Source organism: Cornus florida, unplaced genomic scaffold (assembly GCF_030987335.1).
Source record: "Cornus florida cultivar Cherokee Brave unplaced genomic scaffold, ASM3098733v1 CherokeeBrave_3.0.0_Hap2_Chr02, whole genome shotgun sequence".
NCBI classification, from domain to species: domain Eukaryota; kingdom Viridiplantae; phylum Streptophyta; class Magnoliopsida; order Cornales; family Cornaceae; genus Cornus; species Cornus florida.
The window spans coordinates 111,034,723-111,052,966 of NW_026775572.1; the positions used below are offsets into that span (position 1 = coordinate 111,034,723).

The 18,244-nt window shown below is 37.0% G+C and overlaps 1 protein-coding gene and 1 long non-coding RNA gene across 2 annotated transcripts; one reads left to right on the forward strand and one right to left on the reverse strand.

Annotated features, from left to right (window-relative positions):
* Positions 1 to 5,142: 5,142 nt before the first annotated feature.
* On the reverse strand, positions 5,143 to 6,601 carry LOC132295551 (uncharacterized). The gene is made up of 2 exons (XR_009478539.1): positions 6,362 to 6,601; positions 5,143 to 5,388 (listed from the first exon to the last, which is right to left on the reverse strand). It is a non-coding gene; the product is annotated as an uncharacterized LOC132295551 (long non-coding RNA).
* Positions 6,602 to 6,718: 117 nt separating this feature from the next.
* On the forward strand, positions 6,719 to 8,871 carry LOC132295549 (uncharacterized). The gene is made up of 2 exons (XM_059793844.1): positions 6,719 to 8,073; positions 8,169 to 8,871. Exon 1 carries the CDS (start codon positions 6,719 to 6,721, stop codon positions 7,607 to 7,609), a length of 891 nt encoding a protein of 296 aa, XP_059649827.1. The 3' UTR covers positions 7,610 to 8,073; positions 8,169 to 8,871.
* Positions 8,872 to 18,244: the final 9,373 nt, after the last annotated feature.

An 18,244-nucleotide genomic window follows, 5' to 3' on the forward strand; every position in this document is an offset into this window, starting at 1 on the left:
TCTCCAAAGGACTTTCACCATTGGTATCGTCTTGTTCCTCAACACCCTCTGCTGAGTGTCAAGGATCTAAACTGGTCCTTCCTCGTAGGAAACATCCTCATCAATATCTACATCTACCCAACTCAAAATGTGAAATGGATCTGGTTCGTACTTCCGTAACATCAATACATGGAAAATATTGTGGACCCTATCCAACTGTGGTGGCAAAGCAAGCCTATAGGCAACCTCTCCTACTCGGTCCAAAATCTCAAACGGTCCAATAAATCGTGGCGACAACTTGCCACTTTTCCCGAATCTCATCAATCCCTTCCGTGGAGAAACCCGTAGAAAAACGTGGTCTCCTACCTCAAAGGATAACGGTCGTCTCCGCTTATCCGCATGGCTCTTCTGTCAGCTCTGAGCTGTAAGTAACCTCTGCCTTATCAACTTAATCTTCTCAGTAGTCTCGAGTACAATGTCGGGTCCTAAGGCGGCTGTCTCACCTACCTCAGTCCAACAAACAGGAGACCTACAAGGTCTACCATACAACGCCTCAAATGGAGCCATCTGGATGCTCGCCTGATAACTGTTGTTGTAGGCAAACTCAATAAGTGGAAGGTGATCCTCCCAACTGACTCCCAAATCAAGCACACATGCCCGAAGCATGTCCTCCAAAATTTGGATAGTACGCTCCGACTGACCGTCTGTCTGTGGATGGAATGCCGTACTAAGATGCAACGTTAAACAAAACGCTGCTTAAAGTCCTTCCCAGAACTTCGAAGTGAACTTAGCATCCCTATCTGAAACAATGGTTACTAGAACTCCATGCAACCTTACAATCTCCTTCACATAAAGAACACCAAGCTTCTCTGCATCATCTGTTGCCTTAATAGGCAAAAAGTGAGCCGTCTTGGTCAATCTGTCAATGATGACCCATACGGCCTCATTGCCCCTCCTTGACCTTGGAAAACCTGTCACAAAATCCATAGCAATATGCTCCCATTTCCATTGGGTAATGGTTGCAACAAACCTGCTGGCCTCTGATGCTCGGCCTTCACCTGCTGACAGGTAAGGCATCTAGCCACAAACTGTGCAACATCATTCTTCATCCCGCTCCACCAATACTGACGTCTCAAATTGTGATACATTTTAGTACCACCTGGATGAACTGCAAAACGGGAAGTGTGAAACTCCCGTAGGACATCCTCACGACATATTGTGGGAACCACCAACAAACCCCTGAACCGTAGACCCCCATCTGCATGCAAGGCCCAATCTTTCACTGTCTCACCACTAGAGATCAAAGCGTGGATAGCATCTAAGTCCGGGTCTTGTCTCTGTGACTCAATCACTCGTACAACAAGAGTAGGCTGAGCCACAAGACTAAATAAGAATGCCGACTCACTGTAACCATCATCATCAAAATACTGTAATCCCATCTCTGCCAGATCTTTAATCATCTTCCACTTCCGAATAGCTAAACTGGCCAAAGTTCCACGAGATTTTCGGCTTAAGGCATCAGCTACAACATTTGCCTTGCCCGGATGATACTGCAAATCAAAGTTGTAATCTTCCAAGTACTCAACCCATCGTCTCTGTCTGTTGTTCAAGTCCTTTTGGGAAAAAAGGTACTTGAGACTTTTTATGATCCGAGTATACCTCGAATCTCTCACCATACAAATAATGTCTCCAACACTTCAAGGCAAACACAACTGCCGCTAACTCCAGATCATGAATAGGGTAGTTAAGCTCGTGAGTCTTCAACTGTCGAGACCCATAAGCCACTACTCTACCATCCTGCATCAACACACATCCCAACCCGTCACGTGAAGCATCACAATAGATCACATAACCCAAGCCTCGCTCAGGTATCACCAACACTGGAGCTGTAGTCAATCTCGTCTTCAACTCCTGAAAAGATGAATCACAGGCCTCATTCCAGACAAACTTGACCCCTTTCCGGGTCAAACGGGTCATAGGAGCTGCCAAACGGGAGAAATCCTTCACAAATCTCCGATAGTAACCCGCTAAACCAAGAAAACTGCGGATCTCAAACACATTCTTGGGTCGCTCCCAAGTCAAAACTGCTTCAACCTTTGATGGATCAACTGATACTCCACCTTCTGAAACAACATGCCCCAAAAACTTCACCTCTTGTAGCCAAAACTCACATTTCTCGTATTTGGCATACAATCGGTGTTCCCGCAAAATCTGTAAAACAATACTCAAATGGACCTCATGATCTTCCCGAGTCCGTGAGTACACAAAAATGTCATCCACGAAAACTACCACAAACTGATCCAAGTAATCATGAAAGACGCGGTTCATCAAGTCCATGAATGCTGCTGGCGCATTAGTCAAGCCAAAAGGCATAACAAGGAACTCATAGTGTCCATACCGTGTACGGAATGCTGTCTTCGGGATATCCTCATCCCTAACCCGCAACTGATAATAGCCAGACTTCAAGTCAATCTTCGAGAAACAACTGGCTCCCCTCAACTGATCAAATAAATCATCTATCCTTGGCAAATGATACTTGTTCTTGATGGTGGCATAATTCAACTTCCGATAATCAATGCACAACCTCAACGAACCATCTTTCTTCTTAGCAAACAAGACCGGTACGCCCCACGGTGACACACTCGGTTAGATGAAACCTTTCATCCTCAAATCATCAAGCTGCCTCTTCAATTCTTCCAATTCAACTGGTGCCATATGATACGGTGCCATAGAAATCAGCGCAGTACCATACATCAAATCAATAGTGAACTCCACTTCTCGGTGTGGAGGCAACTCTGTCAAATCCTCTGGAAAAACATCCAAGAAGTCACAAACAATCGCCGAATAAACTTCTCCCACGACATCATCTTCTTCAACTAAAAGGCTAGCTAAGAAATAATCACCATGACTTCGTCCACGAACTCCATAAAACGATGAAATGTGGGAATCACTCCGATCTCCCACGACAAAGAAACAGTCTCCCTCGGGAGTGCAAATTGTAATTCTCCCTTTGAAACAATCGATCGTGGCATGAAAGAAGGCCAACCAATCCATCCCAAGAATGACATCAAAGCTAGTCATCTCCAGGAGGATAAGGTCAAACACAAAGGTCCGCCCGGCTATCACAATGGAGCAATCCCGCATAACTCGGCTCAATGACACTGAAACCCCAACTGGCGTATCAACACATAACGCCCGATCCATGAAACTAACCTCCAAACCCGATGCAAGTGCAAATGATGATGAAATGAAAGAATGAGATGCACCAGAGTCAAACAAAACACGGGCCCAACAACCAAACACTGAAAATATACCTCGAAGAACTGACGGTCCAGAAGATGCATCGGTCTGTGCTAGTGCAAAAACACGTCCCTATGGTACCTGTGCCTGAGGACTGCCAACCTGAACACCTGACTGCTGCACTGACATAGTAGGAGTATCCCTCCTAAATGATCGTGAACCCTGTGAAGACATAGTATGCTGTGGTGGTGGTGGTCTGAAACCTGACTGAACTGTAGCCGATTGTGACGGCCTCTGCTGTGACCCTCTGCCACTAATGGTGCCTGCTCTCTAACTCGGACAATCACGAATCAAGTGACCCTGCTGGCCACACCCATAACAAGCCTTCGGAGCTGACGAAACTGAAGACGATCTCATCGGACAACTGGACTTGTAATGTCCGGGCTGCTAACACTGATAACAAACAACTGCACTCCTGTCAGATCCAGCTGGTATAGGAGTGGTAGGAGCAGATCTTGTAGACTGTTGCCCCTGAAACTGAGATGGACTGCCCCTATTCATTTTCCAAGAAGGTCCCTCTGAGGATGGCCCTGCACCCCTCTTTTGCTTCAATTGCTCTCTTCTTGCATCCTTCTCTCTATTGTCAGCCTCCAGCATCAAAGCCCTTTCCACTACTTCAGAGTAAACCTTAATAAACTGTGCCGTGATCAACGGCCTCATTCGATCATTAAGACCCGAGACAAACTTTCGAGTCTTGTTAGCTTCATCTCTCACCACTTCTGGAGCAAAACGGGAAAGTGAGGTGAACTTGTTCTCATACTCCGCCACTGACATGTTCCCTTAAATAAGATTATGAAACTGGTCTTGTAACTCCCATCTTTTGGAAAGCGGAAAGTACTTTTCATAGAACAGTTCCTTGAACCTGTCCCAGCTCATCTCTTCAATCTTGTACTGGTTGGTGATCGACTTCCACCAAACCTTGGCATCCATAGCAAACTTGTAAGTTTCTAGGATGATCTTCAAGTGATCCTCTGTCATATCCATTGAGGTCAACTGAGTTTCGACTTGATCCATGTAGTTGTCGGCTACCATTGGATCCGCACTGCCCTCAAACATTACTGGCATCAACTGAGAAAACCCCTTAATGATCTTGAGACGCTTCTGAGCTGGAGTCTCCTCAACTCGAACTGTAGGTTGTGGTACCAACTGCGGCTGAGCAACAATAGTTGCTCTCACGGCATTTTGCAACAATCGATTCAACTCTAGTGCCACAGAACCTTCACCCACTTCTACTGGTGCGGGTCTTTCAACATTCTCTCTTCTTGGGGGAACAGCTCTTGGGGGAATCAAGTCCCTAAGAAGCATGTTCTCATCAACTGGCTCCGCCGGATTGGAGCTAGAGCTCTCACCAACATCGCCCCTTGTTGGCCTAGGGCCAACTTCTCTGAGTTCCTCACGCCGTGACATCGTGCTATAAAACGAGAAAACGATTCAGAAACATGACACTAAGGTCCACTGTGGACGACTCAACAAGAATTAATACCGTACAACACTTAGCATGCAAGACTATGCAAGAAACATTTTAACATAAACAAGTAAGCAAGTAAGCACATAGGCAGTTAAGCATGCTCATTTAAATAAGATACCACATAGCAAGTAGTCAAGTAAGCAACACAAACAACATTCCATGCGACTCTATATAGGCCTCTACCCGTCATCCTAAAGGTTTTCGAACCTTTGCTCTGATACCAAATTTTGTAACGACCCTAGCTGATGCCAAGAATTTTACAAAAAATTCGGCATAACCTCCCCTAAAAATAGGCCTATCACAACCTGTTTAATTGCATTTTTAACCTGTCATGGCTCAAATTCCGAATTCACGGCAATAGTAGATGATGATACACAATCAAATGACCTCAGTAATACTTCAAACTAGTATTACTCTCCCCATTCATCAATAAGGTTTACATGTTATCAAATTCACATCCAAAATATCATCAAATACCTTAATTACATTACATGACAAAGTTTTTGCAAAATATACATATACACCTTCACACTTTTAGTGCTTTGCAAAAATAATGGGAGATATACAAAAGACACAAAAGTGAGCTTCTAGTATCGCTCAAGCTTGAGGTGGGTTGTCGTCCACCAGTTCTTTTCCAAGACCTGAAAAAAATGTATAAATAGTAGGGTGAGCTATATGCTCAGTAGGTGACACTTAAGACACAAATCTTGTGTCCTTGTGAATTCAAGCAAAGCATAGGCCAATGGGAGATAGGGATCATACAACGTAGGGGATCAAATACAACATACAAGTCAATTCCAAGTATAAACAATGCAATGCAATGAAATGAAATGCAATGCATGTCAATGACACTCCCCATTTTCATTCTCAAAACCATCACTTTCAAACGTTAATACAGCCCGCCCTTTGGTAACCCCGCCGCGACACGAGAGGAGGATTGGCTAGTGTCCCTGACCCTTGGTAACCCCGGGGCGTCATTATGGGGCCCAGCTAGCTCAACCACACTAGGGCGACTCCCTAGTCCCCTCTAGGCTATATTAACCTCCGGCTCGTTGGTAACCCCGCAGCGACCGGGTTTATCAAAACCATTTCACAAACACTATCATCTCCCAAAAATTCCTCATTTTCATTTCAAGACAAGTTCTCCCATTTCATGCATCCCAATGACATGTCCAAGAATGTACATATAATCTCAATATCATGACAATGTGAAATTTTGGCACAATACAATTAAGCATGGTCTCATTCATCACTTTCAGCAAGTTTACACATGGTGGACATAAACTCAACACATAGGCAAGCTTTTCACATAATATATCACATGTGCATAAACATACATTTCTCTAGACAACATTAAAATAATCATTAACACAATTAATCACCAAGTAAAGCATGTTAGCACATAAAAGAGGTGTAATTCACAAAAAAACACCACAAAGCCATCATCTATACATGCTTTTCACATAGACAAGTCATAACCCTAAGACACGAATTTTTTCTAAACATCACTTACACCTCATTGAAGCAATTAATTCTCAAATTTAGCATGTCTAGCACAACAAAAGAGCATAACTCACAATGGAACAAGAAGAGAGTGGATTAAGATGCCCCTACCTCAAGATTGCACCAAAACCCTAGAAAATGGGTCCTCAAATTCGAGCTCCAAGGAAGGTAGCAAAACTAGAATTGCTGGTACTAGAACGTAGAGCTCGTCACACTCATCGTTTTGCCTCAAACGGCACCTAAATCCGGCAAGGATTGAGAGAGTAATCAAGGGTTAAAGCTTGAAGTGAAAAAAAAAAAGAAAAAAGGAAAAGAGAAGGTGCCGAGAGCAGCAGTCGGGAGAAAGAGAGAGAAAAAGAACAGAGACTAACTTGGTCTTAATTCATTTAAAAGGGACGTGGGTCCCACCTCTCTTTTTCTAATTTCTTTTTCTCTTTCTTTTTTTTTTCTTTTAATAACTCAAGCACCATGATACTAGGAAATTGCAGACGTTCATTTCTTGAACTATCTACCAAATACTTCCAAAAAGTGTATCCTTTTGACTGGAGAGAATCATTGGCAGAGAATATGATTTCTCTGAGGGGAACTGAGCTTTCAAGGAAGTTGCTTGAAGAAGTTATTCGTAGGAACCTCAAAGGTAAACTGACATATGGACAAATAGGGAGGGTGGTAATGGTGTGGCTTGGATCTAAAAAGCCAGCTGATGAACTATGCGAGGAGTTTGTAAAAAGGCTTGACATGGATTCATCATGGAGGGTATTCATTGAGAATCTCAGAGGGAAAGAAGATCCAGAATCTTCACTGGGGTCACCTTCCAGCAGTTCTGTTGAGTCTCCTATTATGGTTTCTTTGGTTCACCAATTCCATAAGGCTATGGAAGATACTTTTAATGTTAATTGGAGGAATGATATTGACTATATATCACCTAGTTGTTTCTTGTATCTTGTTGATCGCCTTCTGATCTCGGTATCTTTCTTGCGGGATGGATACTTTCTCACAACAAAGTCTTCATTTATTGAGTGGCTTTGTCATCTGCAACCAAATATCAACCCCAGTGCCAATATTGTAACTGATAAGAAAGTGGGTTGGTTAGGCATATTTAGTTTTGTGGCTTCCAACCTGCAGCAATTTCTTTATAATAAGAAGGAAACGGGAGATTGGATTAAAAATTCTAACATTAATTTTAATGACTACTATGCACTGCTGGTGCTGAGACTTTGTGTTTTTTTGTGTTTACTTTCTGTGAGTTGTGGATGTTTTTTTGATTTACTCTTTACTCTGCTGGGGAAAAATGATATTACTTCAAAGCTACCAAGGGAATTCTTCACTGCCCTTCGGGAAGAAAAAAAAACTTTATGAAGTAGGTGTATTTTTTGGGGTATATGCAAGTGTTGCAGAAGCATTTAAAAAGATAGGGGACCCTCTTGTGGTAGTGAACATGGGAGGAGATTGTTCACAGTTACTTCACCCTGATGCCATTTATGTGGACATGAGAGGTATGCAATGCAAAGAGGATATCATGAGAGTGTTGTTTCCCACGAATACCAAAGCTTCCCAAGGTAAAAAGGATGCTGTTGAAGAGACTTCAAGGAATTCATGTGGCGAAAAAAATTCTCTGAACTGTGATGATCAGGGGACGAGTTATACTGTACAGTTTTGTGATTTGGCTTCCATGGAAGATCGGAGCACAAACACTAAGAATGGAAAGGAAGGCAACCTGCAAACAGATTGGGGGCTTTTTTTGGGAAATTTCTGATATTTTAAAGTCTCTGGATGATAAAAGAGAGGGAATTTTGATGAAATGTATTTTCCCGAAGACGAAGGTAATACCAAATTGGCCCTCCCATAATCAAGTGTGCGGATATATTAGTAGTATCATAACTCTCAACTTTTTTGAATTTTTTCTGTATATTTGCAGGTGCAGGTGGAGAAAAATATCAACATCTTCACTGCTGCAATGAGCTGATCTAAGAGAAAACCTTGTGATGAAAATGGAGTAGTCTTTGATGAAGTAAATAGCATGGTTGATGAACTGAAGCAGCTTTCTTCTGCTTTGGATACGAGGTTTGTCTTAGTTTTTAGCTTAAATCTTTGTTAGAGCCCTTGCATATACACATACTCGAATCCTCTCTCTTTGTTCTCGTTCTCCTTTTAAATTAATATCAAGTATAGCAACTAATTCGATGTATACTTGGTAGGATGTTCCATTGGTCATTCTCAATTCATTGAAGTATGCTGGAATCTGGTTTGTTGTTGAATTTGTTTTTCAGTGACCAAGACCTTAAGAATCACAATTCAAAAGTAGTCTTGAAACTTTTGAATAAGTTGCAGTTAAGGCGGCCGTTACTGGAGAGCTTCTTGAATCAGCTACTTGCCGTTGAATACACAAATATGAATATGAAGGCGGCTAATGTTTCCCGTGAAGCACAAAAAAATACTGAAAGAAACAAGGGGAAGGGAAACAGCAAGTCCAAGAAACGCAGAAAATGAATAGCTATGCACTGTCAAAATGTCTAGGTGGCATATATTTTCGAGTACTAAGATATGTTACTATTCTATATGTAAATGTTACAATTGTGAATTGATAGAAAATATAAACCGGTCGATTATCAATAGGTGATGGAAAGGGATTGTGCTACTCTAGATTGTAGCTTATTTTCTGTTTACCAACTTTATCAAGTTTTGGTATATGAACCTAGAAAGTAAATCGAGATCACATTGTCTGTCCCTTCAGTATCTTCTCATGAAAAGCTTTGATTCTAAAGCCTCCGTTTGTTTCCACGTAAAATATTATTTTTGGAAAGTATTTTTCTCTATTAGGTAAAATATTTTTTTATTTTTACTTTATCATTTGACAAAAGTCTAAGTCGAGATTGAGGTTGAGTCCATCGGACAGGACATGTAAAATAACTTGCCGAAATTTATGAATAAATTATTTTTGTTAAATTTTAATATATTTTTTCTTGGTAAATATTTTACAATAATCAAGTATCAGAAAATAAAATAAAAAATAAAAGTATTTTTTGAAAAATATTTTACGTCCAAACAAATGAAACCTTCATATAAACATCAATGATACACCATCATTCCAATTTTCATATATAACAACTATCTTTAAAGCAAATTAACAACATATCATCATAATTGTGTATGCTAACACAATTTACATTAAACAAACAAAAAATTAAAAATCAGGAATTTCTGTGAAGCATATTGTAAACAAGGGCAGCACCACCACCAAAAAGAGGATTAAGAAATAAACGACGACATCTTTTTTTTAGGAGTCGACAAATAATTCGTGAATCTGATCCCAACAAATCCGTGACGATTTCAAAGCAATTTGAATGGAGAAATCATAATCAAGCATATATTCAAAGCAATTTGGACGGAGCAATCATTATCAAGCATATATATATTTATTCAAAATAATTTGGATGGACCAATCATAATCAAGCATATATTCAAAGCAATTTGGACGGAGCAATCATAATCAAGCATATATTCAAAACAATTTGGACGGAGGAATCATAATCAAGCATAAATTATTTCATGGGCATATATATATTCTGTCATGGGCATATATCCACTTTTATAATTAGGTGGAGTATATATTCTTTCATGGGCATATATACACTTTATAATTGGGTTTAGACTCAGCAAAAAATTATGTAACTTGTTTTAGGTAACTTGGAGTCAACGTGGCTGAAAATTCGAATTAATACATTATATATATTTATTTGTTTGTTTATAATGATGATCAACTTTTTTTAATTTATAATTTATCTAATTCTTTTTTTCTTTTGAATTAATCATTTGAATAATTAACAAAAACAAAAAACAAAAGACAAAAAACAAAAACAAAAACAAAAACTAAATGGAGTAACAAAAACAATGACTGTTTTGTTCCCACTTTAACTTAAAAAAAAAAAAAAAAAAAAAAAGAGGTAACAAATATTGCATGCTTATACAGCTACATTGCATGGAGTAGCAACAAGGAAACAAATATGACTTCTCGGTAAAATGATCATTTTGTTCTCGCTTTAATTTAAAAAAAGAAAAAGAAAAAGAAAAGGCTCATACGAAAATGGAGTAGCAAGCAACGGGTCTGTCCGTTTGAGAGAGAGAAGAAGAGACGTGCCGTTTTGGGCAAATCTCACATGAATTGAGCGTTTTTAATATATAATGTGAGAGTGGCAAATTGAAAAGGGTAAAGTATAAAATAGGAATATCAAATAGTGGACATTTATTTTTGGGGAGAGGGAGTATGTTTTAGGGTAAATTACACTTACCTCCCTTGAGGTCACATGAATTAAGCGTTTGAAGTTTATAATTCTCACCTCTCTTAAGATTATATAAAGTCAATTATACCCTTATGTGTAATGTATTTTTATAATACAAAATATATTATAAAATCTAAAAAAATCAATTTTCTATCTCATCTCTCTTATTACTTTCTCTCTCATCTCCACCACCGTTACCCCCTCTTAAAAAAAAATATTGTAAATAAATAATGAGTGTAAGGACAACTTGGTCATTTTATGAATTTTTTTTACAAGTTTTGATGGAGAGGGGGGTTTTTGAACATACACACAAACCTCAAGAGAGATCAAAGCAATAAATCTGAAATGCTCCACTTGTGCGAGATTTGTCCAAACCTTAAGGGAGGTCAGTGTAATTTACCCTATATTTTATGTCAATTTTAATTAAAAAAAAAAAAGTGATAAGAGAGGTGTATTTGTATTTGTATTTTTTATTTGTTTTTAAATATAGACTAAAACACAATTAATTCTTCAAAAATTAAGGGTCAGTGTGCACAAAATTTATGATATTGGAGTGTTTTCCGTACTTAACCTTTCATCAAATATTCTTCCAAAACAAAATAAGAGTATTGATGACACCTGGTGTTTGGAAAACTCCATAGAGAAAAAACAACAGATAGTAATAAATCATTTTTATGTTTGGAAAAGACAGTGGGTGGAGAGAAAAAAATTACTTTATTTTGTAAATGATGAGATAGGAATTCATGGTTACTTTCTTGTGTAGGTGATGAGATAGGATTTGTGGTTACTTTATTTTGTAGGTGATGAGATAGGAATTCATGGTTAAAAAAAAGACAAAATTTTCCTTTCCTTCAAAATCCTTCTATTTCTTTTCCTCTCATTTCCCTCATTCAGACCGGACACCCATGTCCAAACACATCATTTACTTTCTTGTGATGGTAAAAACTTCCATATGTTTACTTCTACCATTTACCATTTACAATTTACCATTTACTTTCTCATTATTGATAAAACTTGCCAAGCAAGTTTGGTACTCAAACACAATTGCATGAGATTTATGATCTGTTGAGGCCAATTGCATTGGCAAAGCAGTTTTATGCCTGTTGCTGAAAATTTCTCACAAGTTCAGTTCGAATGTGATTCCCCATCTGTTTGCCAGACTATTGCAAGTGATATTTTGTTGGAGAATAATTAATTATCTCCAACCCATTTAACGGTTGACTATTAACATCATCACATGTTACGTAAGCAAAAGGTATATATATTTGTTTACAAGGAACGAGTTACTTTGAATCTACAAAACTATTGAAATATTATATATATATATATATATATATATATATATATATATGTATTATATTTTGTTTCCTTTTCCCTTCTTCAATTCCTTCCGTAATTTACTCTTTGATTTATTTTCTTTCCCTTCTTTCCTCCTTGATTTACTCCTTAATTGATTTGTTCCTTTTGTCTGCAACTTTATTCCTATATATTGTATTTCAATACAATGTAAACATATCAAGTACTACAAGCAATAAGAGAAATGTAGCCTAAGTGGCTCTTGATCCATGCATGTAGGCCTTAGTGCCGAACTATGTATATGATGTGTTCACTTTCTTTCTCTCTTCCCTCTTCCTATTTTATATCTTATATTTTCGCATCCTAAATTTAACATGGTATCAGAACAACGATCCTAGATCGTTTGCACCAAAGTTTACTTGTCTTCTATGTGTCTCCATCTGGGGCTCTGCCATTTTTTTTTTTTTTTTTTCTCCTTTCCTTTACTGATTTGCAAAAAGCAGTGAAGGAAAAGACCAGTAAAATCTAATCCGTTTCTAGTTCAAATCTCTCTTTATTTTCCTTTTTCGATCAACCACAAGCTTCCAAGCGGTGCCGACGCTCCTGCGAAGTAGATCTTACTTGTGTATCACTGCCCACGGATCTGACTCGTGCTACACGCGCCACACACTCCTGCAAGTAGATTTCACTCGCGCTGCACGCGCCCACATGCTCCTCCTTCACCAACAGTAGTCAATCCTTCGAAGCGATGACCAACTCACCATCGTTTCAGTTCATGGTCAGAGAGAGGTTGTTTTTGTTCTAGCCATTGTGAGGTGTGAGGCTTCCTTTGCTTTACTTACAGTCGCCGTTGGAGACACCTCTCATGCTGGCAACCTCATTCTTCCACCACAGCGACTATTTTCTCCTTCCTTGGTTGGTTTCCACCACCTGAAAAATTTTGGGGCAGTGTTTGCCTTATTTTACTAGGATTGTTTTTGGTGGGGTTTCTTTTTGAGTTTGTGATTTGTTGAGTAAAAAAAAAATTTGGGTAGTCTGAAAACGTGGGTGATGGGCCAAAGATATCGGCTAATCATACTTGATACAGTATTTTATTTCATATATGCATGTTTATCTAAGCATGTGTGTTACAGATCAACGTCAGAAGACCCAATGCCTAAGATGTTCACATGGCTAAATGTCTCTCGTTCTTCTGGAGTTTTTTGGCTTGTTGTTGATTACTGGCTTAGTTCTGGCCTTTTACTGGCTTTGTTCTGGATCTTTTTCATTTCTCGGATGGATCACCCGGATGTCTCCCAATGTTGCTCCGTCCCATTTCTCGGCTTTGTACCGACCCATTTCTCGGATGTTTTTCGCTCCACTACCGTTTTTAAGATTTCATCTCAAAACTCAAGTTGGCTTCGAGAAACCCATCTTGAGTTTGCGGGAGAATATTGAAATATATATTATATATATGTATTATATTCTGTTTCATTTTCCCGTCTTTCCTTCCTTGATTTACTCCTTGATTTATTTCTTTTCCCTTCTTTCCTCCTTAATTTACTACTTGATTTATTCTTTTTGTCTGCAACTTTATTCATAAATATTGTGTATCAATACAATATAAACATATCAAGTACTACAAGCAATAAGAGAAATGTAGCCTCAGTGGATCTTAATCCATGGATGTAGGCCTTAGTGTCGAACCATGTATATGTTGTGTTCTTTATCTTTCTCTCTTCCTATTTTATATTTTATATTTTTGCATCCTAAATTTAACAAAAACAAGAGATAAATTCATAAAGAATTCTTAAATATTATTGATAAAAAGATTATATTCTGCTCTTACAGTACATGAATATTTATAATAGAGAAAAGCTAACACTAGAATGAAACTAAAATCTAATCCTACAAGGAATCTAATCCTAGAAATAATCATAAAAATAAATTCTCTCTAAAAAATTCAAAAAAATAGAATAAGAAACCTAATAAATAAACTAAATCTAAAATTTTAGAGCAATCTGAGGTCGTTAAGGCCTTGAACAAAAAACTCAAAATAACTAGCAAACCTTGTATAAGACGATAAAAATTAATTTCAGAGACCTAAATGAAGGTTTTCAACTAAAACCAGCATGGTTCACAAATTAAAGCTAGTGGGTTTTTCTCAATGCTTCTTTTCCACCTAAAAACACTATTGCTTTGTCGAAAAGGACTTGTCGAACTGTGCAGAATTATGTCCTACATATCAGTCCCCTCTACTTCAAAAAAACTCGTCCTCAAGTTTGGCTGTGAATAACAAAAATTATTGCCTACCAAAAAATCATATTATTTACTGACATGAGAATCTCCAAAACACAACACCAAAGTATTTTCATTAGCACCTTCCGAAATAAATAATTCTTCAATTACAATCTGCTCAAATAATGATACCTCACCAACTTGAAGCCCGAATTCTTCCATACTATCTTGGACATCTGATTTGAAAAATTATTAACCCGTTGATCATCAATTAATTCTTGTTGCTCTATTTCAACGTCGAACTCCGTATCACCATCTTCTTCTTTTGTTGTGCAAAAGCACTTTTCTGCATCTACCAACTCTTGCGAAGGAATTAATGTTTTCACATCCTTGACTTCATCTTCTTTAACTACAAAAATCAACAAAGCTTTTCTTTTGATCAACCTCAATAATGTCAGTTGTTGCCTCCACAAAATTATTATTATTCTTGTTGCCAATATCTTTCTTATAAATTTTCTCCGTAGACTTTTTGAGAGATGGACTCTCTTTTCGACAATTCCGATATTTTTGAAACATCAACTCCTCATAATTTAATGGTAAGAGGTTAGCCATCAATAATTGTTTCATCTTGTACCACGATCGCATAGACTATTTTTCTTGCCTCCTCCGGTGAATCCGTGTTTGTTCCCACCAAGCTGAAGCCCATCTTTTAAGCTTGAAGGCCATAAGTGGAACTTGCTTGTTTTCAGGTACATCAAAATACTTGAAAAATTCTTCAACTTCTTTAAGTCAGTCCAAGACATCTTCAATAATAATACTTTCATGGAAAGTAAGAAGATCAAGTTTTACCTGAAATTTGCGATCATTGCATCTACCTCGATCATTGAATTTGAATTCCTATTTACCTATGTTGGTAAATAGGAACATAATTCATATTCGGTTGGCTGCAAGACACATCATCAATGCAAACTCGAATTGAACCATGAACCTGGTTGCCACCAATTCCAAAACCAGTTGCTACAAACCGATGTTGAGTATGCATGGCTGCCCAATGGTCCTTCACTCCGCGATCATCGTCGGCAAAGTGGGTGCTTCCAAAACGAGCAATCGTCATCAGCCCAAGGTAAATCAAGGCTCTGATACCAAAATAGAAGCGATGAATTTTTTTCACAAGGAACGGGTTATTTTGAATCAACAAAGTATGGTTTTTTGAATCCACAAAATAAGAGATAAATTCATAAAAAATTCTGAAATATTATTGATAAAAGGTTATATACTACTCTTGCAGTACATGAATATTTATAATAGAGAAAACCTAACACTAGAAGGAAACTAAAACCTAATCTTACAAGGAAACTAAACCTAAAAATAAGTATAAAAATAAATTCTCTCTAAAAAATACAAAAATAAATAGAATAAGAAACCTAATAAATAAAGAATACCAAATCTAAAATTTTAGAGCAATCTGAGTTTGTTAAGGCCTTAAACAAAAATCCCGAAATAATTAGCAAGCCTCGTATAAAAAGATAAAATGTGATTTTAGATACCTAAATGAAGGTTTTCAGCCGAAAATCAACATGGCCCACAAGCAAAAGCTAGTGGGTGTTTCTCAATGCGTCTTTTCCACCCAAAAAACACTATTGATTTGTCGAAAACAGACTTGTCAAAATGCTTGTTGAATTGTGCAGAATTTTGTCTTACATCAAATCACATCAACACAAGTATCTATATAGAGATAAGAATCATACACATCCACACACAACACAATATTTTATATGATTCACCCAACTTTAGGGCTATATCCATGGAAAGAGAGATTTCTACTATTATAAATTAAAGAAGAAAATATACAACATGTCAAAACCTCATTCACTCGCTCATCGTCTTTTTTACGGTTACATATATACACTTTAGAATTATATATACTCTCTCATTTCCTCACAACACTCACCCTTAAACCCCTTACATATTTTTTCTCTTCTATCTCTCTCTAAACTTATCATACCCATCTCTATTTATAGAGTCTTCCAAACTAATTCCTTGTTGGACAAGAGTTCCACAACTTGCATATAAGGACTTACTGTAATACCCCTAATTTTCAAAAGGATATAATCAAAATTTAATTATTTATTTCATGTGCATTTTTAATTGATTATGTGGCTATGTGTTTATGTGGCTATGAGTTTATTTGGGTTTATTTGATTAATTGTTTATTTGAAATATATGAGAAATATGTGATTTAATTATGTATTTTAATTGATTGATAATGTGAGAATTGCTTGTTTAATTGAGTGAAGTTGTTTGTAAATTATTTGTTAGTTTTAAATAATTATTGTTTTATTTTATTTTTAATTTTAATTTTAAATGGAGTTGGATTTGAATAGTAATAATAGACTACCCAATGGGTCCCATGGACTACTTGGATAGGAGGCTAGATGGGTATTGATAATTACCCATGGATGGTTGTGTGTATATATATATAGGTATATTGTAATACCCCTAATTTTAAAAGGATAGTCTCGGTATTTAATTAATGGTTTTATTTCATTTTATTTGATTACTTGCTATTTATTTGATTATTTATTTCTTTAGCTTAATTGTTTACTTGGTTATTTATTTGAACTAATTGTTTAATTGTGTAATTAGTTGCTTATTTTTATTAATTGTTTCTTTGCTAATTGTGTAATTATTTAATTGAGTTATCTATTTTTTATTTTATTTTATGTCTATGTGGCATTTTATTTAAATTGATTGTGTTAATTGCATGTATGCTTAGGTGGACCTAATTTGTTTATAAATTATATATGTCGTATATAGTTTAGGGTTATATTTTATGTAATTAGGTTAGTCGACTTATAATTAGGTTGGAATTAGAATTAGGTGGTTTAGAAGCCTATATATATTCTTGTTTACATCTGTTAGGGTTGGAAAACCCTATTCACGTAATAGTGACTTGAGAGGAAAACAGAGAGGGTCTTGAGAGATATCAAGGGAGGCTAAAGGAGGAAGGAAGGGATTTCTTTTCGATTAAACCAAGAGCAACAGAGGTGTTGAACGGTAGTTGGTAATCTGTAGGAAAACTCAGAGACGATGGTTTAAGGTTTCAAAACTGAAACCGAAGGTAAGTTTTGTTCTAACTCTTTCCCTTAAACTTATGTTCTGTGCATGCTATATAGTCTCTAGGAATTAATTCAAACTTTAAAACGGAAGTTTTATGCATGTTAAATCAGACTGTTAACTATTTTATGTTTTGATTAATGAAAATTGTGTTATTGTTTTTTTCTTACATAAACTGTTCGAAATATGTTTTAAATTCCTATTAATATTTCGTTCTAGAATTCATGGAGTCTCTGGATCCTTTGGAACTTAGGTTGAGCCCTAAAAACTTTAAAAAGTTGGGACAGAGGAAGGTGAACTTCGCCGGAAGTGAAGAAGAAGAACAGAGGAAGCGTTGCACGACTCTCAGGGAGGGAGCCGACTCCATAATGGAGGGAGCCGGCTCCCTAGATGAGAGAGCCGGCTCTCCATGAGGGAGAGACAGCTCTAGGTGGGTGAGAGCAGGCTCCTTTGCTAGAACACCCCCAGGGGTGTTTATTTTTGGTATTTTTAGACTATGGGGGCTAAAACGTAAATCTAGAATTTAACTGGGGTTTTTAAAATAATGTATATAACTTATTAAAGACCCAGAATTATTGGTTTGTGCTATGGTTGAGGATGTCATGAAATTTAATTACTAAACGGCATGCTGTCAGGGATTGTGGAAGCTTTAAATTGCTAGTTTTGTTTTAGCAAATTAAATGGACGAGTATGAATGTATTTTTGGGATTTTGTATAATGTGCTCAGTTTATATTTCTGAGTATCATTATATCATGCTCTGGATTTATAATTGAGGATTAAATGGACATCATGAATTTTAAATATTAATTTGCATGTTGTCTGGGATTATGGAAGTTTACATTGCTAGTTTTGTTTTAGCAAATTAAATGTACTAGTATGAAAGTATTTTTGGGATTTTAGCATAATGTGCTCAGTTTATAGTTCTGATTATCATTATAACATGCTATGGATTTTAATTGATGAACGATTATAATTTCTGTTATGTCAATTATATGGATATGGATAGTTTAAATTGTTTATCATTACTCTAACAATTTAAACAGAGATTATATGATTATAATTATATACTAGATGCATAACACG